General features: G+C 39.4%; 1 protein-coding gene across 3 annotated transcripts in view; it reads right to left on the bottom strand.

Moving 5' to 3' along the window:
* Positions 1 to 2,117: 2,117 nt before the first annotated feature.
* Positions 2,118 to 20,140, bottom strand: part of LOC149575473 (serine/threonine-protein kinase BSK1-like) — an 83,635-nt gene continuing 65,612 nt past the window's right edge. For all 3 annotated transcript variants that reach the window (XM_089815220.1, XM_089815219.1, XM_089815221.1), the window contains one exon: positions 2,118 to 2,666. In XM_089815220.1, the coding sequence (XP_089671346.1) occupies positions 2,421 to 2,666 (246 nt within the window). In that variant the 3' untranslated portion in view covers positions 2,118 to 2,420. The remainder of the gene's footprint in view (positions 2,667 to 20,140) is intronic.

The raw sequence follows: 20,140 nt of genomic DNA, 5'->3' as shown, positions 1-20,140 counted from the left end.
TATGTTTGGAATTATAAGATTCTTTAATGATATTCTTCAATATGTGATTGTGTTTGTATATGTTACTTTGAGATTAATATTAACTTAGATCTCTTTAGTGGCAACCTTTTTCTTCAAGAATTCCTCTAGATAAATTTGGTGTTATCTTTTGCATTTGTAATATTTTCTTTCCCACTTCATAGTTTATTATCTTATTCATATCTTCTATCAAATAAAAGTTGTGTTAATATTTTCATTACACCATGTACTAATTTACTATTTTATTTAAAATGCTTATATGATTAGATCTGTGTATAATTGTGTGAATATTTGCTTAGATGGAGACATGTCTTATCACTAATATTCTTATGTTTATATATGTAAATGGTTACCTGTACAAATAGAGACTCCTCCCATGGAGAATACATGCCTAAAGGGAAAACACATCAGATTCTATTGCTTCATAAGGAATTCATGGTGATAACTTTGGAGGCGTGTTTATTATCACTACATATCTCTAAATGCATGATCATTCTATGATTCACATGTATTTTAAAGTGCAAGCAACATATAATATTGAAGTGTATATATGTATTGGTTTCAATTTATTGTATTTATTTTAAATATTTGAATACATAAGAATATTAGAAATAGTATAGTTTTGAGCAAAGCCCCTTGCATGCATTATCCACCAACCTTGAACACATTTCTATGCATGAGCCCCTCACATTCACATGCTTACACCCTAGTAACATTCAAGCACTTTTGTAATTGAAGATATATCACACCTGGAAGATCAACACTTTATCATCATTCTCAAGATGCTTTTGTAATTGTAGATTAATGTTATTGTTACCATTGTTCAATTTAGAGAAGTTCACTTCGAAGAAGTTGACTACTTATGTTCATTATTAATTATCAAAATGTCCCCTGATATCCAAGAAGAGCAAAGCAAATTGTCCCATTAGAGCAGGCCCCCATGCTGCTGATTAGCTTAATTTTGCAAGAAGCGATTGCTCCTTTTTTGTGGCGCTGGTAGCCCTATGGATCAGAATGTTTGCTACTTAATTTTTAGCAGCATTTCAAATATTACTTTACAACAAATTTTTAATTAGTTCTATTGCAAATAATTTTGAGAACTAAATTGTAGCCAAATAAAAGGAAGGAGAAAACAATGGTGATGACATGGGTCGCTTTTTTCAATAAGTAGCTAATGATTATTTCTAGCCTCCTCTTTTTCCACAGCTTATTTTTATTTGTTCAAAAATAGCTACACACAAAAACAGAAAAAGATTCTAAATTTTCATTTTTCCATAATTAAACAAAAAATTGAATTGACTTAAGCAGAGCATGGAGACAAGATATTATGGTAAGGCATGAATGAAAACTTGTATGTAGATCATATAGGACATGTTTGTAGCTTTGAGACAAATTTGCAGCCATAAATTCAGCCTTGATCGATTCGACTCATCTTTGCACAATGACAATGATAAGGCGACTAATGATCCGATATTCATTATTTCTAATACTGAGATAGCTCAGAAATCTCGCATTAATCTTAGAACCGTCTATAATTTACTAGGCTAAATGCAATAGCTTTCCACTTAAATTATCCTTGTTTCCATGGATTTGATAAGATTGGTTTGGGTCAGATATAGTAGTTCAGTCCTTTTTGAGGAAATACTTCTTTAACGTAGTATATAAACTTCAAAGAACATGGAGGCTAGTATCTTACAGTTTCAATGAAGCAAATATTTTTTGGGGGATTTTGTTTTCTTTATTTAGCTGCTTTTACGTGTAGGATTTTAGCAGGTTCACACTTTTATTTTATATTTGAATAGAGAACAATAGAGAAGAGGTAACTAGATTTGAATCACAGTTCACTTGGTATTGTTCTGATCAAAAAAAAAAAAGTCACTCAAAATACAGCCAGCACGTTATTCCATGGTTTCAACAAGAGAAGAATACGATTACATTATTTTGGTTCTTTGAGAGAAATTTACGTCAGAACACTGCAGACAATAACGTATACAAAAATGCTAACTATGCAAGAACATAATTACTTACTTGCACAAAAGAATACGAGTGGGACATCATAATGAAAGTATTTATGTAGCAAAATAACTATATAGCTGGAATTCATAAAACAGAGATTTTTATAAACGACAGAAATCTTTTCTGAAGCAGTAGAAGGCAATCGATAATATAGCAAACATGTAGCTTGGTTTTTCCTGCTATAGTAAGTGTGCAATGTCTACTTCTGATGTAGTACATCCCTCAAAGCTGTGACACATTGGCATAGCATAGTTACATACAAAAACAGCATATTTGACAGACCATATAATGACTTTTTCTTTTACTTTCTTGACAGTTTTTTGATTCTTTCTTGACAGCATCCAACAAAATAAGTATATTGTCATCATTTCATGTCAAGAGCCAACTTATTTAAGATTCTTTCTTCTCTTCTCTAAAGCAACACCCTCCTCCAACATATCAGCTGCATCGTCCTGCATTCCAAGTTTGATGAGGGCAGCAGCTTGCAAGTAAAATGCAGTGGGCCAATCATGTTTTAACCAATGTGCTTTCATTGCATCTAGAAGAGCTGGCTCTGGCAGACCACAGTAAAGATACGCTAGACTCCGTCTTGCATGAACTGTCGGTGACTCCAAAAGGTGAGAATCTATGACCTGTATCCCAAAACAAAATGTCAAATATATTCATAAATTGTAGATGCAGAACCATCCCTTCAATTAAAGTTTACGAGTTATCTATTCAAGAAATGCTCATCAAAACTTGTTCATATGAGTAAAAGTTGCCAAAATGTCTTTATCTTTAGAATATTGATATTCATGTCTGTGTTCTACTACATACACCTAGTGTCAAATGGTTGTTATTACAGTTCATTTATTTCAAAAGTTAGTTATGGAATTTTTCTTTCTAAAACCCAGCAGCTACTTGTAACCTTTGCACAAGGATTGAGGTGACATTCATAGAGCTTTCTTCTTGGGAGCAAATACAAGTCAAAAGGCTAAAACAAGGAAATGTCACGAAAATAAGCTTAAAACAGAATTGCGTTGTGATCTTTTGAGCATTGAAGTACACAAACATTAAGTCAAATTCCAATACAATACAAGTCAAAAGTGTTGGAAATGAAGAGAGTAACTAGAGGGGAGGGGTAAATCAATTACCACAAAACAATTCCTTGTCCTCAAATGTCAAATCAAACTTTTCACTGATAATGCAATTCTTTATCCAGCTCGGTTAAAACTAAGAACTTGCTGTAACTTGGTTAACAAAGCAGCCTTATGAAAATTAATCTGTTTTAACTTTAGTAACTTACTTGAAGAAACATAAAGCATAAAGCAAATAACATTAACACAGATGACACCAAGATTTAACATGGAAACCTAATTTGGGAAAACCACCATGCAACTAGTTACAATATTTTGACTCTTCTGAAGTGAGCCTTGTTAGGAGCCAACTGTAATGTCCACTTTTTGGGATAGTAATAATTGATAATTATTTAGTCAAAAAGTCAAATAATGCTATTGTTAGAAATTATTTTTATATTTAAGGAGGAGACTTCAGCTGTAATCAAGTTGCTTAGACACCAATCCTCAATAGGTGTTCCCTCAATGTTTACAAATCCAAGTCTGTTTCACAAAGATTTATAGAACATTGACCCCCACCTTCTATTGGGATACATCCAATTGGTTGGAATTTACTCCAGCCTCTCCTTAATTACATCCTTGATTCTCCTCTCAAATACAAGATAATAGTATTACAAAAGAAAATCATCCCTAATGCTAATAATAATATTGTAATTAATAATAGTATTCCCATTTTTAAAAAATAACATAAAGATTCAACTTTATTCATATAAATACTCAATATTAGTATTATTTATCTAAATATATAATATTATTAATATTACCATCAATATACAATATGAAAATCAATATATAGCTTGATTTTTGGCATTAATTATGTACTCCTTAACACCCCTTTTACTCCTCTATGGTCAAATTAAGCCCCCCCCCCAAGAATTTCAGTTTTTTTAGCATTAATACTTTACTCCTTATATTATTTGTATAATTCCTTCTAAATCCACGTAGGATAACCTTGTATGTTAGATTCTTTAAAATTGGGGCACAATTCTAATAGCCATGGATATTACCAATTGAATGGAAATCGTTCCATATAGTTTTCACTTTAAATAGTTTCTTCTTCATTGGGTAATTATTTCCCTTTTGCCCATTGGTGGGGTTATATCTTGCTTGCCCTCCTTTTATTATGCATGTATTTTCCTTATTTTCTATTCAATGGTGATATCTCCTCTCTACTTTTTGATCTGCTACTTATATCCTCGATTGGCATTATAGTACCAACACACCAAGATAGGTCGTGCCCTATCATCATTCGACGTGTTTGGAAGCCCATCTTTTAATATGGTGTTTAGTTATAAAGTGGGCTGAAAAATGGTTTAGAATGATTTGTACTTATTATGTTTCCTTTTATTTAAAGTGGCAAGGAAATTTTATTATAAATGTTTTTATTTAGCGACTTGGACGATCTTATATATTGAGTATAATAGTTTATATATATCTTTTATTGACCATTTACTTAGTAAATAAATATGGATATAATTTATGATTTAATCATAAATCTTTATTTAGAGAGGATATTGCACCAACCCTGTTAAAGGTTACAATACATACTATTAAGTATGACCTTGTTAGAGGATTTAGATCACCCTATTAGGAGTGGCCTAGTTAGAGGTCTTCAAACACTTCAATCTTGAATGTCACCTTGTTAAAGGATTTACAGTCTGACTATTAAGTGAATTATGTTAAGAGATTTCTTCACTGCTACAATGGTTAGAAGGTAACACTAATTTGATCTGATTTATGAAGCAACTTCTTTTGCAAATTCAGATCTCTATTTTGGCTTGACCTCTAGATCCATACTTGATCAGAATATCCTTTGCAGCTTATCTTCCACACTTGCCTGCTCTTCCTTTTTCTTCAATCACATATCCATCCTATTCCACATCATACATATCTCACATTTTACATTAGACTTCTTGATCTCTCTTATATATCATAAGCTTTGTCAAGTCGGCTTGAATACCTTTTCAAATAATGATTAAACATCTAACAAGTTGACCTCAATTAGTTAAATAATTAACAAGTGTAATTTGTTGTCACTCGATCAATACTGGAAGTCCTTTGATGCCCGACCACTTGGTTAATACTGGAAGTCCTCTGATGCCCGACCACTTGGTTAATACTGGAAGCTGGATATTTGTCATTGCCCGACTGCTTGGTTAACACTGAATACTCTTCATTGCCTGACTTCTTGGTTGATACTGAATATGCTCGTTCATACTGCAAGTTCTTCGTTGCCCGACTGCTCGGTTAATACTGACATTGTGTAACATCAATGGCAATATACAATTTGAAGAATTGTTTCCAACAAAAAGGCTACAAAAATACTATTATCTTTAAAAATTTGTATATATGACATTCTAAAATATTAATAAGCACAAAAATTTATTATGTGTAAATGTAGTATTCTAGTTTATAATATTTTTTATAAAAATACAAAATGATTTAGACTTATTTTAAAAAGATGGGATATATTTGTTTTAAATATTCTAATAAGTTTTTAGAAAAGTTTCTATCTTCTTGTATGAATTTAGGAATGATTGATGCTATTACTTCTGTGGTGTGAGGATGTGAAAGGTTAATGGAACTCAAGAATGGGCTCAACTATTCAGCAGATTCCCATGTGTTACACACTTGTTTGCCACTTTGGTCTCAACCGCCCATAGAGAGTAGGGGCCCTTTACACAGTAGGTTGGGTGCCTCCAGAACTAATCCATAGGTTCTCCAATACATGTTGAGATTCAAGTCTTCTCTGAGTCAATCCATAGTAAATATTTCTATTAATGTGACTAGATCCGTGGTGGAAAGGAATCAAAAATACTTTTCTGGTTCAGCTCTCTCAAGTGTACACTCAAGATTTGGTATAAAAGGAGGCCTTCCCTCTTTATTTCGAAAATCCATAATCCATGATTGATAGCATACTTGTGCTCAAGCATTCAAGCCTTCAAGCAATCAAGGGTTCAAACCATCTTCAAGAGCATTCAGGGAGATCCTTTTGCAACCCATTGGAGAGGAGATTTCTTGCATTCAAGATCTTTTCAAGGAACTTCAAAGCAGTTCATTTGGGGGTTTCATCATCAATCTTCCATGCTCATACCACAACCTTTCAAGATCTAGCTTCCTCCAATGGTAATAGTGGAGCTTGTCGTCAAGAGAGGGTTTCAACATTTACCATTCTTCTACATCTGATTTGATTCAAGAGCACATTCACATCCTCATAACCTAATCAACTTGGTAAAGTGAGTTCATTGCATTCGATTGAGAAATCCTACTCCTGTAAGGTTAATTTGTTCATTTGCTATACATTTCCAGCTTCGCAATTACTATTTCGAATTCAATTTCAAGGTTAATTCCTAAACTGGGGTTTGACCAAGGCAAACCCGCTATCAACAAAACAAAAACATTTTTCTTGCAAGTTCCAAGCTTTGGAAAGCAAAACAAAGTATAGATTTGGATACCCATTTCGTCAAATATTAGAGATTTGAAACCAATTTCATGATTGGACACAGAAGGGGTGGGAGGCATTTATTCCTTGTCCCAAAAAATAATCTTTGTCCTCGAAAGGGACGCATTTCTTCCCCGTCCCTAAAAGTCATCTTTATCTTGGAGCTGAACAATTTCTACATTTTGCATATCTCAAAGTTTCTTGTCCAAAAGATGGTTTGTTTGCTACCAAAAACAATACGGAAGCCAAAAACTCAAAGTCCAATTTTCCATTCACCTTTTAAGGTTAGTCTTTTATTTGTTTCATTCATTTCAGTAAATTTACCTTCTAAAATCTATTGTCTTTAATTGCAAATCATAGCTTCTTCCTACTTCTTTGCTTGCAATTTTTGTTAGCTGACTGGACGGTTCGGCGGTATTTTGTATTCTGTAGCCGACGGTCCGGCGGTGTTTCTGTATTCTGTAGCCGACGGTCCGGCGGTGTTTCTGTATTCTATAGCCGACGGTCCGGCAGTGTTTCTATATTTTGTAGCCGACGGTCCGGCGGTATTTTGTATTCTGTAGCCGACGGTCCGGCGATGATTCTGTATTCTGTAGCCGACGTCATCGGTAGATAGTTTGTAGCGGATAGAATATTTGTGGCCGACGGACTCCTTCAGGAAGGTTCGGCGATAGTATTTATATCCCGTCTGGGATCATTGTAAATCATCATTGATCTACTATGCGAATATAATTCCGCTGTTCATGTTCATTGTCTGTATGCGTTCATTTTCTTTACCTGTACGGTAAACATTTGGCGTCGTTGCCTTATGAATCTGGAAGGTGGGAGGAATGAAGATTAATGCCAAATCAGCTTAACAAATATTGGAATAAGGTCAAGGAAAAAGATGGAACCCGTATTGCGCAAGAGAATTTAATTCTGGCACAGCAAGCCGAACGCTGACGGAGATTTCAAAAGATTGCCAACAGAAAATGGAGCGCAGAACAATTGTTGGAGGAGACTTGGCAGTGGGTGGAATTGGTGGGAGAAGCACGGGATGAGTTCTTGAAATTGTGTTCGCAGAGGGAAGAAAATTCAGACAGAAGAGCATCAACTTGCACGGCTCGCAGTGCCGAGGGAGCACGAGCGTGGAGTGACCTCTTCATCCAGGATAGACTTCCGCGGGAAACAACTTCAGAAGATCCTTCTTCTTCACCAAGGTTCGTAGCTGTCGACACCTCCGGTGTGGGAGAGCAATCCGCCGATGTGGGAGTGCAGTCTGCCGGTGTGGGAGAGCAGTCCACCGGTGTGGGAGCGCAAACCGCCGGTGTGGGAGTTCAGACCTCCGGTGTGGGAGTGCAGACCGCCGGTGCAGGGGTGCAAACCTCTAGTGTTGTGATGGCGGGACCCAAAGAAAAGCTGCCGAAGTTTGAAGGCGACGGTACCGCCGACCCCATCCGACATTGTAAGACATGTGAGACGATCTGGCGGGCAAACAGAATCACAGATGCCGACGAATGGGCCAGGCAATTTCCGGCAACCCTAGGGGGTGTCGCGATTGATTGGTTTTCAGATATGGATCCGCAGACGCTGGATACTTGGGATAAGATTAGAAAGGAGTTCTTGCCGAAATTTAAACTCTTGCGGGATGATAATGAAATCGTAGCAAAAATTTTCAATACCAAGCAAGGGAAGCACGAAACTGTCTGTGTCTACGCCAGGAGATTGAAAGACTTAATAAACAAAATGGAAAGCAAGCCAGCGGACGGATTGCAGAAAAGGTGGTTTGTGGACGGCCTACGCTTGTAGTTGTGGAGGAAAATGAAAATTGTGCCACCGTCATCATATGTGGACGCGTATAACAGAGCATTGGATTTTGAAAGAGAACAGAAGACAAAGAAGAAGAAAACTAGCTCATTTGATTCTGATGACGACGAGCCTGCCGGAGATGATAGCAGCGACAACGAAGGCGGCAGCAAGAAAGTTCGGGCCCTACAGAAGGATATGATTCGCATGATGAAGGAGTTTAAAAATATGCAGAAGGAGCCAAAAGGAAGTGAACTGTGGTGCACAGAATGTAAGACCGACAGCCATACTAAAGGATCGTGTCCAAAAAACCAATTTTGTGACATTTGTCGGATCATGGGCCATTCAACAAAAGACTGCCCCTTTAACATGAAGACAAGAGGATCTCCGCAGGTGTTTCTCACACAGGAGGCTTCCCCGTCGAGTAGTAGCGGAAACACGAATACCGCCGGTGCTACATCTGGAGGATATAGGAATAATAGCAGAGGGCAAAATAACAATACAAACAATAACAATAATAATGGGAGCCGAAGCCGAACTCAGTATGACGCAAATGGACGGCCGATCGTTCAATGCTGAGCATGTAATTTGTGGGGTCATTTTGCGCAGGATTGTACAGCGGCAAACACACCCAAATTATTATGCAGATAGTGCGGACCACGAAGATTCCAAGTGTCCCAAGGCTGGAGTAAATTTGATCACTGTTGGCATGGATGTAGAGGAGGTTCTGGCAATTACACAGAGGCAAGCGGAGGAAAAGAGAAAAGTGGGGGAAGCATAGGCGGACATCGCAAAGGCATCGTCGGCGGGGACATCTTAGTTGAAGGATATCACCGACACCTTGGCAAGGAACTTTGCAGAACAAAACATTGTACGACAGATCTTACAAACGGAGATACCAGTCAAAATAAGTGACCTCCTTTTCACAATGCCCCAGTTATGGACGACCATTCTGAATCATACACCGTTTCCGAAAGCAATGGAGGACACAGGAAGGGACAGTAGGGAAGCGACGGTGACAGACCCAATGCTGCTAGCACTCACATCCGGACGGCATCCGCCGGTCGTCGAGGTGGGGATTTTGGGAAATGTTTTGACAGAGACAATTGTTGACGGAGGGTCCGACGTGAATGTGTTGCCGGAGGATACTTGGAAAAAGTTGGGAAAGCCGACGCTGTGGCCACCTGCATTTCAGTTGCTCACGGCAGATGAACATGGAATCAAACCATTGGGAATTCTGAAAGCGCAACAGGTAACAATTGGTACGCAACCATTTTTATTGGATTTTGTGGTCATTCCATTAAAAAGAAAAAGCTATGATGCTATTCTGGGACGGGATTGGTTGGTGCAAGCAAAAGTAAAACATGATTGGAAACGCAATACCCTATCAATGGAGCGCGGAGGCAAAAGATTCATAATTGACCTGCACACGCAAATGGTTAGCGAGGAGGCAGCATTGTCAGATTTTGACAGTGAAAGCGGGAGTGATGACGAAGGAACGAGGAGAATGGAACCGGATGAAGGAGTATTGAGACTTGACGAAGGATTGAATGACGATGACCTGGACTCGGTGAATGGCCTTTACCACTGGCAGATAGAAGACTACGAACTCTTTCCAAGTTGTAATATGCTAAGGGTCGACGAAGATGAGAAAAAGGAGGAAAACGAATGTCCGGAGGAATGCAGGGAAGTGGAAGAAGGAAAAGCTGCCATGGCTGAACCTGAGGGGAAGAACATACAGTCTGAACACAGAAAAACAAAAAATCCCACTATCCGGTACATGGTGAATGGACCGCGCGGAAAGAAAAGGTTACACCGCAGCATAAATTTAGTGGAAGGGCACCGACAGCAAGGAAATAATCCAGTTGCACGACGACTACAGGCACAGTCGGCGACGAGGGTGGCACAGAACAAACGTAAGGCGTACAACCGTCAGAATGAAATCAAAGTGGAAAAGGTTAAGAGCAAATGGGTTGGACCATATCAGATTCGGAAGGTCGGCGACAATGGAGCGATCAAATTATCAACTTTGGACGGGCAAAGGATACCTCCGGCAGTCAACAGATTCAAATTCAAAATATATGGTGCCAAGAAGACTCCGTCGCTGTCACAAGATGGCCAGCTGACTCCGTCGTCGTTACAGAATGGCGACGCTTGGAGGCAAAATGGAGGTACCTCTGTTATTTGATTTCTTTTAGGAAAAAGAAAAAAAAAATTTAAAAAAAAGGGAAAAAAAATTTTGAAAAAAAAAAAAATGACGACAGATTCAAGTTGTTCAAAATGAGTGACAGATGATGCCAAAGGGAAGGGGACGCATCCGTGGTTGCCAAAAAGAGTGCAAAATCTCTGGACCCCCAGTTGTGGCGGATATCAGTCGTGGGAGTCTAACCAATTGAGAAGAATTGAAGTTGCTGTAGGCATGGACTTTTTGTGTACCAGAGGCAGTGGGAGCAGGTGTTGGCTGTGAGGCTATCTTGGTGGATGCGTAGAGAGCTCGGGAGGAGCTGATCATCCAGTTGGAGGTAGTGCAGCGACACTTGGCTCAGGGTACCGAGGAATTGAAAACAGAGAAAGCAGCATAGGTGGCTATCAAGATATTTTGTCAGTCGTCAGGAGACGACTTTTCTTTTTGGGGGGGGATGGTGTTAGCCGACTGGACGGTTCGGCGGTATTTTGTATTCTGTAGCCGACGGTCCGGCGGTGTTTCCGTATTCTGTAGCCGACGGTCCGGCGGTGTTTCTGTATTCTGTAGCCGACGGTTCGGCAGTATTTTATATTGTGTAGCCGACAGTCCGGCGATGATTGTGTATTCTGTAGCCGACGTCATCGGTAGATAGTTTGTAGCGGATAGAATATTTGTGGCCGACAGACTCCTTCGAGAAGGTTCGGCGGTAGTATTTATATCCCGTCTGGGATCATTGTAAATCATCATTCATCTACTATGCGAATATAATTCTGCTATTCATGTTCATTGTCTGTATGCGTTCATTTTCTTTACCTGTACGGTAAACAATTTCTACAATTAGGGTTTTAAATATCTTGCATTCTTTCTCTAATTCTATAAACATTAGATCTTTGTTTGCATTAGTGCTCCTTCATCATTTGGATTGCATTAATCTACATGAATCTAATAACCTCAAAGTTGGACTTGAAAGAATCTATCCCCTTAGTTCCCCTTTGAGTTATAAGGTCACAACTCCCTTGACAAAATGTGAAGTAATTGAGAGCCTTTCCGTTGCTTCACTTTTCACCTTTACAACATGTAACATATACTGTGTTCCATGGTGTTTCAGGATAGGGATGGGAGATGGCAGGGGACATGGTTCGAAACATTTTCTAGGTTATTTTTATAAGAGAGCGGTAGTAGAACAACATTATAAGTTTCAATAAAACATTATAATAGTAGTCTCAAAACATAAAAAATCCACTCTATTAATATCCCAAAGCCTCGTTACTATGTGTTAAACATCAAACAACATTCTATGAAAACTCTCTCTCTAAAACATAATTAATAAAATATTATAATATAACTATTGATAAGTAATAATTTTTTTTTAAATATATTAATAAAAATATAGAACTACTATAACATAATTACAATATAATAATTATAATTATAAAAATATTAAAAAATAATAAAAGTGCAAACAATTAAACATTGACCTTAGAACAAACCTAATGCCATTGAAATAACAATGCAAAATCAATTGAAAAAACAAAATACGAAAAAACACAATGCAATGTTAACTCAATGCAAAGTTAATAACAATGTCAGGCAAGTACTAACATTGCAGAAATTTAAAAAAACATCACAAACAAAAGGCATTCAAAGGAAATAGATTTAAAAATAGAAATTCCAGTATGATCCCTTGACCATTGAAGTAGATGAACATTAATATAACCTTATCACACTAACAGTCAGATGGTTCAAATAGGTCAAGGCAAGGAAAATTGACTCAAAAATCATGAGCATTCATATTAAAATCACTCAGTTTTTCAGAATGAGATTTGTTCTTAAGAAACTAAAACTCAAATGAAGGAAAGCTTTTTGTAAACTCCAATGGCTTCAATGACAACTGAGGGAAAACAGAAGCATACAGAATAACTGCTAGTTGTGCTAGGCAAGCATCAGACATGCGAATGAATCAACACCCCACTAATGGATTCCAAACCAAGTAAATATGGTATGACAATCCTTTTAAGGCACAAATAATTCCTACAAACAATTGCGCCTAGAACTAGTTGGTTTCTGCATAGGTGTCTTGTTGAATATTTTTCTAAAATTAAATTGGTTGGTAGCTCACTTAATTAATTAAAGACCCTAAAACAAAAAATCTACACTCAACATGTTTAGGATCAAAGTGTTTGAGAAGCATTGCAGTCATTTATACTGATCAGAAAAATGGTCCATTAATTTCATAGGATAAGTGGAAAACAGTTAGGAAAACACAAAAATCAGGTGCATGTCTCAGAAGTAAGTAATTTGAAGAAAAAATAAAATTTCAGCAACTTTGTGAAAAAACACTGGTTCGTCAAGATGGAATTTTCTATAGAAAAGGTGGTTTTGTTACTGTACAACATGGTGATTTTGTCATGTATCTGGAAACAGCAGGAAATGCCCAAGAACACTTGCAAGTACATCTTGGTTTCAGTTTCTGATGATTTTGGGGATTCTTAGTTAGACTTTACAAGTTTATTGAACATATGTAAACATTTATGGAATCACATGGGAAGGATCAGAGTTGAATTTTTTGTATTCTTGTAGAGTTCATGATGCAATCAAGCTCGCAGAACCCTCAAAAGGAGATGACCAATCTTGCAGCTAGAAACATCACAGCAGAAATAACAACACAAAGCTATAATAACACCAACCAATAAGGAAATAGGAACTTCATTTTTCATCAAGTTGGCCTGCAAATGCAGATTACAGATTTAGGACACGAACCTTTTTACATTTCACACATACAGGCCTGATTATTCACAAAATTTGAAACTATCCCTCAAGATATTCTCTCTCTTTCCCTATCCTTAAACAAGAACAACTGTGTTACTTATATACAAGATTGTGAGCCACAAGTTGGCTTACCAATGAACAATCCACAAGAGAATGGAGACGTATTGCAACACTTAGGTCAGGATCCAAATTCATAAGAAAACCCTCAAAAAGATAAATCATGTCATGCAAACATACAAGAGAGTCTGCCACATGTATAACAGCATAGAACAATGCACCAATAAGCATCGCATGTTGTGAAATCCCATTGCAAGCCGAATCTCGCCAACCTGGCCACTAGAACAAGAAAGCGAATATAGGACCAGACCAATCATAAGATAATTTTATCTGGAAATCTCGGAACAAGATGTGAAGCTAGACATAGGATTTCCATGATGCTGAGACCACCCCATAAGGATCGTATAAGATAACCAGCTAGGAGGATCGATCACAACCTAAAACAACTGGAAAACTGTCCAAATGAACAATAAACACGCAAACCGAAAGGAAATTTTGTTTGGATAATGCAATATTGCCAATGACCCAAGCATGCTCCTGCATCAGTTCATGGGTTCAATACTAAGTCACAAAAAATATATAGTTTTGAAAATGTGTAGCAAAGAGTGGTTGTAATGATCTTAAGAACAGATAAGATGAAATTTCAAGCTGGTTGTGTTCCCAATATTCCTTAGATTATATTGCTCTCTATGGATGCTGCACTCTTCACTATTGCTGGAGTTTTATGTCAGAATTCATGTTCTCAGGTTAAGTTCTTGTGTCTTACCATTGTGGTATTGTTTCACTCAAATTACTTTTATGTCCTTAAAGGTATAAAATGATTCTTCATTAAGTTGTATGTGCTCATTAGTAGTTAACCCTAAATTTATCTTGCAGATCAGATACTGATTACATTATTATTATGTCTATTTTAATTTTTTCATTATCATCTTTAGTAGTTATCTCTGACTCATTCCATAGAATTTTGGTCCACAAGTAGCTTACAATTGTTTGTGAGCTTTCTTTCATATTCCCAAGATACATTCCATACCAGGAACCTATAAAGAGCTTGACACGGCAACAATGTCCACCTGTACTACTAGAGTTTGATAAACATCCCAACTTTAAAAGTCTGTGTATCATGATGTGAAATAGGCTTACTCCTGCCAACATTAGCATCGGTCAAGTAGATCTTAAGAGCAAAGAGAGGAGCATCTATTTATTTGAAGTATCCATAACTTAAAGCATATAGCCTTGTTATTGTCGTCAATAGAAATTGTTATGTAGCCAATGGGTCTCTTCGGAAAGGTTCTTGTTGTGTAGTCGACGGGTCCCTTCGGAAAGGTTCTTATTATGTAGCCGACAGGTCCCTTCAAGAAGGTTCTTGTTATGTAGCGACATGTTGTATGTGGCCGACGGACCCCTTCGGGAAGGTTCTTCGGATAGTATTTATACACCCTCTTGGGTCACTGTAAAGCATCTTATCATCATTGGAGCATAATGTACTGTTTTGGCATATGCGAATAATAATAAGAAGTTCTGCTATTTCCATCTATTGTCTGTGTGCATCAATCAATTAATCTATGCAGTAAACATTTGGCGCCATTGCCCGATGGACCTGGTACGCAAGCAGGAGAATGAAAATTAAATGCCCAATCAGTTGAAGAAGAATAAGAATAAGCTGAAGGAAAAGGATGACATACGCGTCGCGTAGGAAAACTTAATTCAAGCACAGTAGACAGAGCGCCAAAGGAGATTCTAGAATATTGCCGACAGAAACAAGAGTGTGGAGGGATTGTTGAGGGAGACTCGACAACGGCTTGGGTTGGTGGAAGAAGCCAAGGAGGAGTTTCTGAACCTGCATACGCCATGGGAAGAGAATCCAAACGGAAGGAGATCGACTCGCACAGCTCGCAGTACCGAGGGAGCACGAGCGTGGAGTGACCTCTTCGTCTGAGATATACTTTCGGAACGGACAGCTTCGGTTGACGAAACCTCTTCTTCACCAAACAGCGCAGAATTCGAAAAAAGCACGAGTGTTGAAAACAACGCAGGTGTTGGAAATAGCGCGGAAGTCAAAAACGGCGCGAGTGTTGAAAACAACACGAGTGTTGGAAATAGCACGAGAGCTTAGAACACAGGAGTGCAAAACAGCGCAGGTACACAACAAAACCCACAACATACAGTGATAATCGCAGGTCCAAAAGAAAAGTTGCCTAAATTTGATGGTGAAGGAGCCGCCGATCCAATTCGACATTATAAAACATGTGAAACTATCTAGAGGGCAAATGGCATAACAGATACGAACAAATGGGCCCGACAATTTTCAGCCACCCTACGGGGTGTTGCGATTGATTGGTTTACTGACACAGATCCGTAGAAGTTAAACACTTGGGATAACATTAAGGAGTTTTGCATAGAATTTCAAATATTGCGCGACAATAATGAGATTGTCACCGAGATGTTCAATACCAAGCAAAAGAAGAATGAAACAGTACGGGTTTTCACGAGGAGGTTGAAAGACTTAATCAATAAAATGGAGAATAAGCCAGCAAATGGGCTCCAGAAAAGATGGTTCGTTGAAGGCCTTCACTCGAAGTTGCAGAAAAAGATGAAGATTGTGCCACCATCGACATATACTGAAGCAGACAATCGAGCATTGAACTTCGAAAGTGAAAAGAAGACAAAGAAGAAGAAGAAGACCAGCTCATCCAATTCAAATGACGATGAGCCTTCAGGAGAAGATAGCAGCGATGAAGGTAGCAGCAAGAAAGTCCGTTCTCTTCAGAAGGACATGCTCCGGATAATGGAGTTCAAAAACATGAACAAGGAGACTAAGGGCAATGACCTATGGTGCACGGAGTGCAAGAAAGAAGGCCATACGAAGGGATCATGCCCGAAATCTCAATTTTGTGAGATTTGCCAGATTATGGGACACTCGGTAAAGGAATGCCCTTTTAATTTGAAAACAAGAACACCGCAACAAGTGTTTCTGATACAGGAGGCCTCCCCATCAGGAAGAAACGGGAACACCAGTACGAAAGGTGCTACATCAAGTGGATACAGAAATAATTGGCGCGGTCAAAGCAATAACAACAACAATGGAAACAACAACAATAATGGCGGGAGGAGTCGAATCTAGTATGATGCGAATGGTCGGCCGATAGTCCAATGCCACGCATGCAATTTGTGGAGTCACTTCGCTGGAGAGTGCACAACGGCGAACTCACTAAAGTTGTTATGCAGATGGTGTGGACCTGGTGATCATGAAGATGCTAGGTGCTCGAAGTCTGGAGTAAACTTGATCACCGTCGGGACCGACGAAGAAGAGGTTCTAGCCATTACGCAGTAGCAAGCAAAAGTGTACCCCAACCCGGCGAAAGAAAAGAAAAGACTAGAGGAAGCACGGGCAAAGATCCAGAAAGCAACGCAGGCAGAAATGGCACACCTGAAGGACACGCCTGGTACCTCCATACGGAACTGCGTAGAACAGAACATTGTACGGAAAATTTTGCAGAGGTACCAGTCAAGATAAATGATTTGCTTCTTACGATGCCTCAGCTCTGATCCGCTCTCACAAATATGGCACCAACTTCGAAGATACCAGGAGAACAAGGTAAAGGGAAGGAAATTGTTGCAAGCAGAGAAGACCAAATGTTGCTAGCCCTCACATCTGGACGGCATCCGGTGGTCGTCGAGATGGGGATCCTCGGACATGTTCTCATAGACACAATCATAGACGAAGTGTCCAGCATAAATGTCTTACCCGAGGAGACCTAGAAGAAGTTGGGACAGCCGACGTTGTGGCCCCCTAAATTTGAGTTGCTCATAGCAGAACAACACGGCATTAAACCTCTCAGTGTCCTGATGGCACAGCCAGTGACGATTGGCACACAACAGTTCCTGCTAGACTTCGCCGTGATTCCGTTGAAGAGAAAAGGATACGACGCCATTCTGGGCCACGGATGGCTTATTCAGGCCAGAGTTAGACATGACTAGAAGAAGAACACCCTGTCACTCCAAAGTAAAGGCCGGCAATTTGTCATCGATCTACACACTCAAATGGTTGGTGAAGAAGCCCTATCATCGGATTCCGAAGGCGAAGGTGAAGGTGAAGAGGAAGGGGATGACGAAGGGAAGAAGAGAATGGAACCTAATGAAGAAGGAATATTGAGACTGGAAGGAGGTTCGAGTGAGGACGATCTAGACTCATTGAACGGCCTTTTTCATTGGCAGGTGGAGGATTATGAGCTCTTTCTAAGCTTTAATATGTTAACGGTCGACGAAGGTATGAAAGAAGAAGGAAATGAATGTCCAAAAAAACACAGAAAAGCCGAAGGAGGAAATAAATGTCCGCAGGAACACAGCAAAGTTGAAGGAGGAAATGAATGTCCGCAAGAACACAGTGAAGCTAAAGGAGGAAATGAATGTCCGAAGGAACACAAAGAAGCCGAAGAAGGAAAAGCGGTTATGGCTGAAGATGAAGGGAAGAACATACAGTGTGAACCCATAAAAAGGAAAGATTCCATCGTGCGACTGCGCAAAAAGGACATGTTACGTCGACCCATAGATATAGCAGAAAGGTGCTGGCAACAAGGAAGACACATCATACATTCTGCACAGGAAACAAGGAGGAAGGGTTCAGTAAAATTTGCAGGTGTTATTGACGGCCAGAAGGGGCAGCTGACGGAGTCCACGGTACCGAGCTTCGGGAACAAACTGGGCAACATGGAAAATTAGGTGGAGAGATCGTGTACCTTAAATAAACTTGATGAGCAACGATTGCAGACACAAGGGGTGACAAAGCTGATGCAGAACAGGTGCAAACCATGGCACGCTAGACACCTGATATTGAACAAGTTCCAACCAGGACAGTTGGCGTTGAGGTATGACGGACGGAACGAGATCAACCCAGGCAAGTTTCAAGTGAAATGGGTCGGGTCGTACCAGATTCAGGAAGTGGGTGATAACGGAGTAATAAAACTATGGATGTTAGACGGAAAGGAAGTGGCCGATGCAGTGAATAGGTCGAAGTTGAATGTCTGCCATGAAAGAAGTAACGCACCTCCGTGGACAAAATACTGAGAAAAAAATGACTGTACATAGTGCATATATGTAAATATTGTACATATGGAAGATAAGGGCAGATTGGATAAAAAAATAAAAATAAAAAAAATAAAGAGAATAAAGAATGAAAGTCCACCGTAGGGTTTTGTGAAGCTAATGCACCGTATGGCTTTCAGCTTGTATGGTCTTTTAAAGTTATTTTTGGGAGATTGTATGGATTTTGGAGGCACTTACCGTACAGCTTTATTAGAGCATATATACCGTACGGATTTTTCATTAAATCGTGACCAGCGTACGGATTTTTTATCATTCTACGGGATTTAAAGCTGCTCATCTTACGGATTTAAAAAGGCAGATGCACGGTACAGATTCTAAATAAAAGTTGCCGTACGAGTTTTCTGAAGATTGGTTGCTGTACGATTTTAGGCATTGTACAGGTTTTTGGAAGGAATCACTGTACGGAGTTTGAGCTCTCATGTTACTGTAGCCATACGGATTCCCAAGCAAGGAAGTGAAGATTCAATTTGTTAGAACAGGTTGCCGTACGGATTTGGAAAAGACTAGGCGTCGTACGGATTTGAACATCCAACCCCAGTCTACCATGGATATCGAAGACGAAATTGGCGTACGGATTTTAAAGGCATCAACCTTGAGGGATAGGATACTTGATATGACCAGCCTCTCCTGTAGCCTGGTAGCCATACGGAATGAATGGGTCTGCAGGAAAGAGGAAGTAGAAGAGCTTTAAAAAAAAAAAGTCAACATATCAAGAATGCTTAGAATGAGTATCTGATGATGCCAAAGCGAAGGGGAAGCATTAGCAGTTGCTAAGAAGAGTGTGGGATTAGAAGAAATTGCAAAAAATAGTGTGTCCCGTGCAGTTTTGTGTGGGTTTTGGAGTGTTGGTTTGGTCTTGGCGTCAGCCCGAGGACCCCACGGGGGCGCTGCCCCTCGACCCTGCCGGGGGCGTTGCCCCCTAGACCCCCAGTCGTTGCAGATATCAGTTGTGGGAAGTTTGACCAATTGATGAGACCTAGCGCTGCTGCAAGCATAGAGTGTTTGTGCACTAGAGGCACTTGGAGTAGGTGTTGGACGTAAAGCTGTCTTGGTGGATGCATGGAGAGCTCGGGAGGAGTTGATCATCCAGTTGAAGGCAGTGCAACGACACTTGGCTTGGTGGACCCAGAGTTGGAAGCAAAGAAAGCAGCACAGGTGGCTATCAAGGTCAGCTTGACTAAGGAGACAATATTGTGGCTACAGATGCAATGTGGGTTGGAGACCAATTTGGTGCAGGCACAGAATGAATGTGAAAGTGATGTGGCAGATCTATCTTGTTGTAGTTAGTTGTTTGAGTTTTGTTCTGTAGTCATCAGGAGGCAACTTTTTCTTTTGGAGGGGGATGATGCCGTCGGTAGAAATTGTTATGTAGCCAACGGGTCCCTTCGGAAAGGTTCTTCTTATGTGGCAACATGTTGTATGTGGCCAACGGACCCCTTCGGGAAGGTTCTTATTATGTAGCAACATGTTGTATGTAGCCGACGGACCCCTTCGGGAAGGTTCTTCGGATAGTATTTATACACCTTCTTGGGTCATTGTAAAGCATCTTATCATCATTGGAGCATAATGTACTATTTTGACACATGCGAATAATAATAAGTTCTGCTATTTCCATCTATTGTCTGTGTGCATCAATCAATTAATCTATGC

The sequence above is a fragment of the Cupressus sempervirens genome, chromosome 2, assembly GCF_028749045.1.
Source record: "Cupressus sempervirens isolate cs-2001-9-10 chromosome 2, ASM2874904v1, whole genome shotgun sequence".
Classification (NCBI taxonomy): Eukaryota; Viridiplantae; Streptophyta; class Pinopsida; order Cupressales; family Cupressaceae; genus Cupressus; species Cupressus sempervirens.
This window is presented reverse-complemented; position numbering and strand designations above follow the sequence as displayed.